General features: G+C 35.0%; 1 protein-coding gene across 6 annotated transcripts in view; it reads left to right on the plus strand.

Annotated features, from left to right (window-relative positions):
• The window catches only part of LOC148946650 (uncharacterized), a 117,090-nt gene that overhangs the window by 98,772 nt on the left and 6,177 nt on the right, over positions 1–12,141 (plus strand). For all 6 annotated transcript variants that reach the window (XM_089096299.1, XM_089096300.1, XM_089096298.1 and 3 more), the window contains 2 exons: positions 7,882–8,195; positions 11,544–12,091. In XM_089096299.1, coding sequence (XP_088952425.1) covers positions 7,882–8,195; positions 11,544–12,091 — 862 coding nt within the window. The remainder of the gene's footprint in view (positions 1–7,881; positions 8,196–11,543; positions 12,092–12,141) is intronic.

Here is a 12,141-nt window from a genome sequence, read left to right on the forward strand (position 1 = left end):
GCTCATTCGATTGGAAATTGAAATGGCTTGTGCCCTTTTTAATAGTCGTAAGTGAATCAAAGGCAACTAACACTCCTTCCTCGCCAACCATGTCCCCAAACACATCCAATCAAAATTTTGAGATAGCCATTTTGTTCAATGTAGTTGAAAGATCTGGAAATTATGTCTTTGAGGATGACACTCCCCCCACAACCCTCAGGGCAAGGGTTGTAAGTTATGCCCTGGGGACATATAAGGTTTTTATAGAAAGCGTTGTCGTAGAAACTTCAATCTTTTGAAACTTTGATTAATTTAGGATAAAAAGCTGTTTTATTTGTGGCTGGTTTTTCGTCTGGGCTAACTCAACAAAGAAAATTTCTTCTTCAACTGGTGTTTTGAGTGGGGTACGCGAAGCAACAAAAAATTTCCTTTTTATCTACGATTTGCCCTTTTTTTAATCAGTATATCAACAACAAGATATTCAGAGATGACGTGAAACTTTGCAAACATATGCAAACACATGCAATCAAAATTTTGAGATATCCATTTTGTTCGACACAGTTAAAAGTTCTATAAATTAGATCTTCGATGATGAAAACCCCTCAGAGCCCTCAGGGCAAGGGTTGTAAGTTATGCCCGGGGGGGGGCATATAAGGTTTTTATAGAAAGCGTTGTCGTAGAGACTTAAAAAGCTCATTTGATTGGAAATTGAAAGGGCTTGTGCCCTTTTTAATAGCCGAAAGTGATTGGAAGGCAACTAAAACCCCTTCCACGCCCACCATTTCCCCAAACACATCCAATCAAAATTTTGAGATAGCCATTTTTTTCAACGTAGTTGAAAGATCTAGAAATTATGTTTTTGAGTAGGATATTCCCCCCACAGCCCCCAGGGCACGTGTTGTAAGTTATGCTCTGGGGGCATATACGGGTTTTATAGAAAGCTTTGTCGTAGAAACCTCAAAAAGGACACATTCCATTGGAAATTCAAAGGACTAATGCCTTTTTAATAGTCGAAAGTGATTGGAAGGCAACTAACACTTCCATGCCCACCATTTCCCCAAACACATCCAATCAAATTTTGAGATAGCCATTTTGTTAAACGAAGTTGAAAGGTCTGGAAATTATGTTCTTGAGGAAGACACTCCCCCCACAGCCCTCAGGGCAAGGGTTGTAAGTTATGCCCTGGGGACATATAAGGTTTTTATAGAAAGCGTTGTCGTAGAAACTTCAAAAAGGGCTCATTCTATTGGAAATTCAAAGCTAGTGCCTTTAATAGTCGAAAGTGATTGGAGGGCAACTAACCCCCTGCTCACTTCCACCTTTTCCCCAAACACATCCATTCAAAATTTTGAGATAGACATTTTGTTCAACGTAGTTGAAAGGTCCGGAAATTATATCTTTTAGGGTGACACTCCTCCACAGCTCTTAGGGCAAGGGTTTTAAGTTATGCCCTGGGGTCATATAAGGTTTTTATAGAAAGCGTTGTCGTAAAAACTTCCAAAAAGAGCTCACTCGATTGGAAATTGAAAGGGTTAGTGCCCTTTTTAATAGTTGAAAGTAAGAAAGTAACCCTCTCTTACGCCCACCATTTCCCCAAACACATGCAATCAAAATTTTGAGATGCCATTCTGTTCAACATAGTCAAAAGCTCTATAAATTAGGTCTTTGATCATGATAACTCCCTCAGAGCCCTCAGGACAACGGTTGTAAGTTGTGCCCTCGGGGCAAATAAGGTTTTTATAGAAAGCGTTGTCGTAGAAACTTAAAAAAAGCTCATTTAATAGGAAATTCAAAGAGCTAGTGCTATTTATAATAGTCAAAAGTGATAGGAGGACAACTAACCCCCCTCTCACGCCCACCATTTCCCCAAACACATCCAATCAAAATTTTGAGATAGTCATATATTTATGACTATCTCAAGAGGTTTGAAAAAACCTCTTACCATCCAAGAGGTAAACATCTTGGTACCTTTTTTTTATATGTTTCGGCAGTTTCCTTTTCTCGTTAAGATTAGTCAAATATTACTTGTAAATTGTACAAGCAAGTCAAAAACTAGTAGCCAACTTACCAGTTGACTACTTTCAATATATATATAATATATATATATATATATATATATATATATATATATATATATATAATATATATATATATATATATATATATATATATATATATATATATATAAATAAAAAAATATTGATTATCTTTCATAAAGTTTTCCAGAGCCCAAGTTTTTACTATATGAAGTAACTGTAAGGGGCATGTTTATTTTTATATATAATTATATATATAATTTAAATAAAACACGTTACAGTCAGCATAACTAAAATAAAACATTCCAGTTTTCGCACCTTTTTAATAGTCAAAAGTGATTGGAGGGCAACTAACCCCCCTCTCACGCCCACCATTTCCCCAGACACATCCAACCCAAATTTTGAGATAGACCTTTTGTTCAACGTAGCTGAAAGTTTTAGAAATTAGGTCTTTGCCAGCATTGTCGTAGGAACTTTAAAAAGGACTTATTCAATTAAAAACTAAGAGGGCTGGGGCCCTTATTAATAGTCAAAATCGATCGATCGGATAATAGTCAAAACCGCACGCCCATCATTTCCCCAAACACTTTCGATCAACATTTTGATATAGCCATTTTGTTGAACGTAGTTGTAGGGTCCGGAAATCATGCTTTTGAGTATGACAACCCCTTCGCAGCCCTCAGGGCTAAGGTTGTAAGTTATGCCCTGGGTGCATATAATGCTCTTATAGAAAGTGTTGTTCAACGTAGTTGAAAGGTCTGGAAATTATGTCTTTGGGGATGACAACCCTCCCCTCATAGCCCTCAGGGCAAGGGTCATAAGTTATGTCCTTGGGGTATATAAGGTTTTTATAGAAATTGTTGTCGTAGAAGCTTCAAAAAGGGCTCATTTGATTGGAAATTGAGGGAACTACTGCCTTTTTTATTTGTCAAAAGTGATCAGAGGGCAAATGCCGATATAATCATTTTGTTCAGCCTATCAGAAAAGTCTGGAAATTATGTCTTCGAGGATAACAAATCCCCCCAGCCCTCAGGGCAAGTGTTGTAAGTTACACCCTGGGGACATATAGGGTTTTTATAGAAAATGTGGTCATATAAACTTCGGAGGGGGCTCATTGAATTGGTAATCAGATGCTCTAGTGCTCATTTTAAGAGTAAGTGATCAGAGGACAGCTACCCCCTACACACACGTCGTATTGTCCCAAAATGCGTCTAATAGAATGCGTCTAATATATGACCCTGGGGTCATATAAGGTTTTTATAGAAAGCGTTGTCGTAAAAACTTCCAAAAAGAGCTCACTCGATTGGAAATTGAAAGGGTTAGTGCCCTTTTTAATAGTTGAAAGTAAGAAAGTAACCCTCTCTTACGCCCACCATTTCCCCAAACACATGCAATCAAAATTTTGAGATGCCATTCTGTTCAACATAGTCAAAAGCTCTATAAATTAGGTCTTTGATCATGATAACCCCCTCAGAGCCCTCAGGACAAGGGTTGTAAGTTATGTCCTGGGGGAATGTAAGGTTCTTATAGAAAGCCTTGTCGTAGAAACTTAAAAAAAGCTCATTAGATTTGAAATTGAAAGGGTTAGCGCCCTTTTAATAGTCGAAAGTGATTGGAGAATAACTAACCTCCCTCTCACGCCCACCATTTCCCCAAACACATCCAATCAAAATTTTGAGATAGTCATATATTTATGACTATCTCAAGAGGTTTGAAAAACCTCTTACCATCCAAGAGGTAAACATCTTGGTACCTTTTTTTTATATGTTTCGGCAGTTTCCTTTTCTCGTTAAGATTAGTCAAATATTACTTGTAAATTGTACAAGCAAGTCAAAAACTAGTAGCCAACTTACCAGTTGACTACTCAATATATATATAATATATATATATATATATATATATATATATATATATATATATATATATATATATATATATATATATATATATATATATATATAAATTAAAAATATTGATTATCTTTCATAAAGTTTTCCAGAGCCCAAGTTTTTACTATATGAAGTAACTGTAAGGGGCATGTTTATTTTTATATATAATTATATATATAATTTAAATAAAACACGTTACAGTCAGCATAACTAAAATAAAACATTCCAGTTTTCGCACCTTTTTAATAGTCGAAAGTAATTGGAGGGCAACTAGCGCCCCTCTCACGCCCACCATTTCCCCAAACACATCCAATCAAAATTTTGAGATATACACTTTGTTTAACGGAGTTGAAAGTTTTGGAAATTAGGTCTTTGCCAGCATTGTCGTAGGAACTTTAAAAAGGACTTATTCAATTAAAAACTAAGAGGGCTGGGGCCCTTATTAATAGTCAAAATCGATCGATCGGATAATAGTCAAAACCGCACGCCCATCATTTCCCCAAACACTTTCGATCAACATTTTGATATAGCCATTTTGTTGAACGTAGTTGTAGGGTCCGGAAATCATGCTTTTGAGTATGACAACCCCTTCGCAGTCCTCAGGGCTAAGGTTGTAAGTTATGCCCTGGGTGCATATAATGCTCTTATAGAAAGTGTTGTTCAACGTAGGATGACAACCCTCCCCTCATAGCCCTCAGGGCAAGGGTCATAAGTTATGTCCTTGGGGTATATAAGGTTTTTATACAGATTGTTGTCGTAGAAGCTTCAAAAAGGGCTAATTCGATTGGAAATTGAGAGGACTACTGCCTTTTTTATTTGTCAAAAGTGATCAGAGGGCAAATGCCGATATAATCATTTTGTTCAGTCTATCAGAAAAGTCTGGAAATTATGTCTTCGAGGATAACAAATCCCCCCAGCCCTCAGGGCAAGTGTTGTAAGTTACACCCTGGGGACATATAGGGTTTTTATAGAAAATGTGGTCATATAAACTTCGGAGGGGGCTCATTGAATTGGTAATCAGATGCTCTAGTGCTCATTTTAAGAGTAAGTGATCAGAGGACAGCTACCCCCTACACACACGTCGTATTGTCCCAAAATGCGTCTAATAGAAATTTTGAGATAGCCATTTGAAACAAACCCCAGATATTAGGGGTAAGGGTTCTAAGTTATGCCCAGGGGGTATTTAAGGTTTTTATGGAAGGCATGATTGTTTAACTTCAGAAAACGCTCAGTCTTTCTCCCTGAAAAAGATTATGTCAATTTAAAACGAACAGAAATTAATCAAATAAACTTTTAACACAAAGAAATTTTTCAAAAAAAAAGTAAAGAACTCCTTTAAACCAAAAATAGAGTCAAATAATCTACCAAGCATATAACTACCACAAATCAATATCAGTAAATAAATGAAACCAAAAACAAACAGGAATTAAAATAAGTCAAACTCAAAACGTGCAGAAATTAATCTGAGTAGGGTTCTAAACCCTATGCTTTCTAAAAGCCAGAATATAATTTGTACTTTACTGAAAAAAATTCTTTTAAATGTTTTCACTGTTATAACTTTAAGAAATCAAAAATTAATTAAGATTTTAAGAAAAAAAATCGGCATGTGTATATTAAACTGACAATGTACGTTTTTTCAGTAAATTCATTTGAATTTTTTTCAGTAAAGTACAAATTATATACTGGATTTTAGAAAGCATAGGGTTTAGAACCCTACTCAGATTAGTTTCTGCTTGTGTTGAGTTTGACTTATTTTAATTTCTGTTTTTGTTTTTGTTTCATTTATTTATTAATGCTGATTTGTGGTAGTTGTATGCTTGGTAGATTATTTGATTCTATTTTTGTTCGTTTTTTGTTTAATAGAGTTCTTTACTTTTTATGAAACATTTATTTTGTGCAAAAACTTTTTTAGATTAATTTAGGATAAAAAGCTGTTTTATTTGTGGCTGGTTTTTCGTCTGGGCTAACTCAACAAAGAAAATTTCCTCTTCAACTGGTGTTTTGAGTGAGGTAGACAAAGCAAAAAAAAATCCCTTTTTATTCACGATTTTCCCTTTTTTAATCAGTATATCAACAACAAGGTATGCAGAGATGACGTGAAACTTTTTTTTACCACTACCAAGCATTGGTAACAGACATCTTCTGCAAAATAATCTTAGTTTCCTACGCCAATCAATTTTGACATTTAAATTCCGTGTTCATAAATTCATGTTGTTCTCTATTGCGTTAGAAGCTATGAGTCCCAATTTTTCCTACTTCGTATCCGATTCAGCGTCTTCATGGAGTGAGTTTGCGCGCCATCTTGGTGTTTGCTTTGATTGTTATTTGAAATTTGATTGACATGCGTCATAAGGCGAATGATTTACTAAGTATCATCTTTTGACCTTAAAAAAGAGTTTTTACAAGTTCAATCTTCCGACTTTCATTACGCTCTCCAAGGTCTCTGTGCGTCCTTTTCTGAATTATCTTACCTCAGTTTGGTAGCCAATAAAATCCATTGATATGGTTGAAAGTGCTCAGAGGACTGCGTTTTCCCACATCTGGAAGTTTTTTCCTTCTCGTAGAGAATCAGTAGCATTCAAAATCTTCAATTCTGTAGACAATATGTTTATTTAGTCAATGTATTCCTGGTCAATTATATGTTCCTGATGAGAAATAATATACTCGTGAATATTGATGCTTGCTCCTTATTCTCATCTGCTTGTATCATTCGAATCACCTTCACCCTTTTAAACTTTATACTACAAAAAACTTTTTCGGAGACCACACTGCCTTTCCATGACGATAAATAAAAGTTCAAATAGGGATAAAATCCTTTTAATAGACAGTGATGATAGAAATTCACAAAAATACCAGATATTTCGGTCACATATACAGTGACCGTCATCAGTAGTAAAACTGAATCATCAGTAGTGAGTCATCAGTAGTTACTACTGATGACGGTCACTGTATATGTGACCGAAATATCTGGTATTTTTGTGAATTTCTATCATCACTGTCTATTAAAAGGATTTTATCCCTATTTGAACTTTTATTTAAAAAACTTTTTGGCATGCTAACCGTGGTCTGGGTTCCGCAGGTACGGATCTCCTCATTCAATGCCTTCGGTCGAGAGTGCAATTTGTGGCTAGGGGCAAATCATCCCACGTTTCCCGTGTTTTCCCCCAGATTTCTCCGGGTACCTATTTAGAGCTGGGTCGACAGTTGCTGAGCTTACAGAGTCACGCTATTGACCCCGTTCCACACCAAATAACCAGCGACGCCCAAGAGTTGAACTTCTGACCTTATGCTACAAAACTAAGGATAAAAGGGGACCAAATCCGTTTGCCAATAGGCAAGGCCGTATCCAGGATTTTTTTTTCGGAGGAGGTTTTAATAATAAAAAAAAATTCGGGGGGGGGGGGAGACACAAAAAAAACTCAAAAAACGCATACAAAATTTGTTTATATAAATTTTTGTTACGTTTTACGAGTCAGACAAACATTTCGGGGGGGGGGGGGTACAAACCCCTTTAACCCACCCTCTGGGTACGGCCTTGCTAATAGGGTTACTGAATAGCAGTATACCTTGCATTCTCAATTGGAAGAAATAGGCAATCAATTTTAAGTAGATCAATATCACAGTTTTGTAGTATTTTGTTACTTTATTCATCATCAAGTATATTAAATTGCTTTTTTTTACTATTTTTTATTATTTTTATTTTTATTATTTTTTTATATATATTATTTTTATTATTTTATTTTTATTACTATTTTTTTATTTTTTATTATTTATTTTTTTACTATTTTCTAAAGCTATTGTTTCTTTTATCTGTTCGTTGTTTGGTAATATTTGTTTTTAAGTGAAGAAATGTTCATATTTGAGTTTTCAAATAGGCTCTTCAAAAATGGTTCTTGCATTTAAAATAATTGACGTACCCCTTAGCATAAGTACTAAAAATCATACAATGTAAAAACAATGTAACGTTATAATTTCAGTTCTTACCAGCGAGCGTCAATGGCCCAGATCTTTCCCCAATCGGAAGTGGATATAGTCAAGAATCCCAACTCATTCCTCGTGAACATCATGTGGAACTCACTGATGGTTTTGAACCCCTCTCTTCATTTGTTGCGTCAAAATCCCCCATTTTGGGTGGCAGCCAAGAGTTATGCCGGTCATCTGACTATGAAACAGTTGGCGTGGAGAGTTTTGTGGGTGAAAATAGGTCTCTCTTTTCCCAAAGACCTGACATGCGAACTTACTCATCAAAACCTGCGAAAGAAAATGCCAAATACATTAGTACTTTCCGTTGGTAAGCAGGATAAACAATTATATTGTGGACAAAATTTTTAAAACAAAGTTTATGGAAGAAATTGAGGCAAATGCCTGAAACTTTCTGGAATCAGCTGAAATATCAATTATTGAATTTTCTGAAGGATTCTTTCACTTTTCTCAAAGTGAAGCAATTGTTTATTATAAATTTTCACAAACTATCCAAATTAAAGCTTAATAAGGCTTTGTTTTGCTCTGTACAAAAAAAAATACAAGATAGATTATTTTAAAACTAAGTATTTTTATATTTAGAAATATGCAAATCTTCAGAACTTCTAGTTGCTGAATCAGGTGATTCAATTCATTAAATTCCCTGAAATTTTCATTGAAATAGCCTGAGGTGAAGTGTCTAAAAGTAAAGTTTATTTAAACTTTTGTTTTACTTGGTAGAAAAAAATATAAATGGTTGATCGTTTAAAAGAATGTAAAAAATTATTAAGGTTTGGGTCATTTCTATACGTTCTGCTCACTTTGCTGTGGAGTATTTCACGAGTATATATTTTCTTTCGCACGCTGTTTTTTTTTTTAAATAAAGCGTCTTTAGTCAACAAATACATAATAAAAAAGTAATTTAAACTGCTTTTATTTTGTCGTCTTTCTTTATATCTTTCATTTATTTTAGGTTAGTTTGTTTGCTTATTTTATTTTATTTTTTTCGTCGATGAAGCCGACACAAGCTTTTGGACGCAAGCCGACATGTTTTCTTCCATTGTCTGATTGAAAAATTATTCCCTTTTTTTTATGTTTTCATTTCGTTTTAATTGAAAATGTGCCTCGTGTGTTTTCAGTCAGAACTATCAAAGTAAAATCTTAATAACTTTAAACAAGTAATATTTTATTATTTAGGATTAATATCTAAATAATCCATGGAAGATCCTAGTCGAAACTGGTCTGACATGTCAAGGGAAAGGGAGGATTTGTGTTGGAGGGGGTACAGCCTCAAAGGCCCGACTATGAACAGGCTGAAATTTTTAGCAAAATTTTTCTTTTAGAGTGCAAAATTTCTAGGATTTGTGAAATATGTCCTTAATGCGTAATAACTTTGAATTTTTGTTTTGCGAGTTTTATAGTAAAACAAAACTCATAAATTCTAGAACGCCAATTTCGGTTGAAATGAAACGCCAATTGTGAAGTGCAATATTTCAACATTAAGCTCAGGTGTGTAATCAGCAAGCTGAGATTTTGATAAAATACTCGAAAGAGGTACACTATGTCTGTATTTTGGAAGAGGGCCCGAGGACCCTCTTCAGTGCTCCTATTCATGCAGATTGACAATCATCGCACCACTCTGATCTCACATTTTTGACATTTGTGAATATTTACTAAATTTGTTTTATTTTAGACGTTGCAACATTACCCTCAGATTTGGAATTAGCGATCTCAGGATTCCTTTCAATTCAATCTTTGGTGAAAATGGGGGGGGGGGGTAAATGGAGGTCAAGGTCTGCACTATTACCCCTTCAATCAGATTTAAACGCTTTACATAACCCAAATTGTGACTGTTCTAGGAAATTTTGCCTGATGAAATCCTGCTCCCGAGATAACTTTCCCCCTCGCCCCCTGCCCCTGAGATATTCCTTGTCTAGATGTGGGGACTTACGATTATTAGATTCATTTTTAATCTTGGTTTAGCTTATACTTGCGCTGGGATGGCCTCTACTCTTTTTTCTCCATTCGTTCGTCTTCTTCTTTTTACCTTGCGCCTCTTTACCTTGTTTTTTTGCCATCTCCAATTGAATTAAAATACCAAATTTAGCTAGTAGATTATTTTTTTTCAAAGAAAATCTAAAAACAGTTGTTACATTTCAAAACAAAGCCATAAAAATGTTAGAACTATTTTCTCGTATCATGTTTTTATTGTGGTACTAGTATTATTATTGATAATTATTTACATTGCTGGAATATTTGTTATTTTTTAGACCTACTAGCTATTTTTTCATACAATTTAATGCTTACCAAAGAGAAAAAAGAAAAAGATTTATTGAGTTTGACTAAAAAACTGAAAATACAATGAATGGTTAAATAGCTCCTTGTTTTCTTAATCTGTTGTTATTTTTGTCGGAAGTTAACTCATCAAGCTCTGCTCTCTTTTAGCCAAAGTAGAAATGCTGTTAAAACTATTTTATTTATAAAAATTTACCTTACCTCGCGGAAAATATGTCTTTGCTAAGCTCGCCTCCAAAAACTTGTATAAAAACACCCTAATGTGTAAATTATCTCGATTGAAAGACCTTTATATAAATAAAGATGTTCTAGTAAAAAGAAATTTTTTAGTTATCTGTGGGCTTCATCGCCTGTATAATGAATGGATTCATTCTGAATTAAATGAGTTTACTCTAACTGAGCTTACTAAAGTTTTTTTTTTCATAGATTGGATTTTCCTCAAACTAAATAACTAATTGAAATACACTTTGGGCCTTTTTGAGTCAACGCACGAGCGTTGAGCTAATAAAGACCAAGTTGTGCTCCATGTATTGTTTCAGTTTCACCGTCCGCATAACATGGAAGCGCGTAATCTTAGAAATCTTTGAAGTGGGTCATTCGAGGGATTACTACAAAAGTTCCTACAGGGTGAGAGGGCATTTCGTACAGCTTCCAAAACATTGTAGTTCTACTAATAAAACCCACTCTATGCTTTTTTTTCAGTAAGGTGACTTTCTAGACATCCCTTAGACATTAGACAATTTTGGTAGCATTTTCGTTTTTCCTCTAATGTGACACAATATTAGTTCATTTGGTATTACTATTGTTGCCTCATCCAACCCTCCTTGCCATCCAACCCTCAAAGTGCTCCAGAGGGAAGTTTATTTTTCAATGTGAGAATTTATTTATTTTTAAGGGGAAACTTTACAAGTAAATGGTTTGTTTTAATTTGTAACTGAAATATTTTTTATTTCCTTCCTAAGCGTTTCCTGCCTGAGTATATTATACAAATGAAAGTGTAGGAAAGGACCAGGGGAAATTTCATGTAGTTCTTTGCTTCTTGCTATAACGTATTACATTCATTTGTATTGATATAATATTATAAAAGAAAAGATAAGAAAGAAAATTGGTTAGACCTAAATTATTCTCAGAGCCCAGTCTTGCTGAGGATAAATACCAGTTCACTGGCTGTTCTTCATTTTATCGATGTCACTGCTTATTTTGCTTAGTGATCGTAGGTTAGCCACTTATACAGTTGGTAATGATCTAATTGCCAGTGGTATCGGATAGTATCAATAAGTAATTGATGTTTTAGCTGAATTTGTAAGGAATTCTACTCTCGTCTCCCCACCCCTCTCCCCCCAAAAATATTGATAAACTGACAGATTTTTTTGTGTCTTTATAGTGAACCGTCGGTACCATATACACCACCTCCGTTGCTGCCTGTCCCGCACATCAATACTCCAAGACTGAACCGTGGGATCATGACCCGGATTGGTTTTCCTTTTTCTTTTAGCCGCTATTCTGTTCCAAACCAACGTACTAATGCTAACCCAGATCTAAGAATCGAAGGACCAGAGCTAATACTTCAAACAAATGAAATAAGTCGTTTTGCAGCAGCAATAGAGCTAGATGAAACTCAAAGTATTACTGGTAGAGCTGTAACACGTATCTCTCCCACCGCCTCTGTACCGATTGAACCGAATCCTACTAGACTATTTCCAACTGCTAGTTATTTTGGAGTAAATGCTCAGATTGATCAAGAAGGTTCTTCCAGTGAAAGTTCTTCAAATGAATTTTCCTCCAACTATTTGATTGCATTACGCAATGAAGGAGCTAATTTTAGACATCAAGGGATTGAGAAACCTAGAAAAGGTTTAGTACGACGAAGGTTCACTTATAAGGAGAGGTCAGCTATGCAACAAAAGAATGCAAAATCAAATGTATATACAGGTAAAATGAGCTGTTGTGCCAGTGTAGAATAATTTTAAGAAATTGTGCCT

The sequence above is a fragment of the Artemia sp. Qi Xiang Cuo genome, chromosome 11, assembly GCF_049724085.1.
Source record: "Artemia sp. Qi Xiang Cuo chromosome 11, ASM4972408v1, whole genome shotgun sequence".
NCBI classification, from domain to species: domain Eukaryota; kingdom Metazoa; phylum Arthropoda; class Branchiopoda; order Anostraca; family Artemiidae; genus Artemia; species Artemia sp. Qi Xiang Cuo.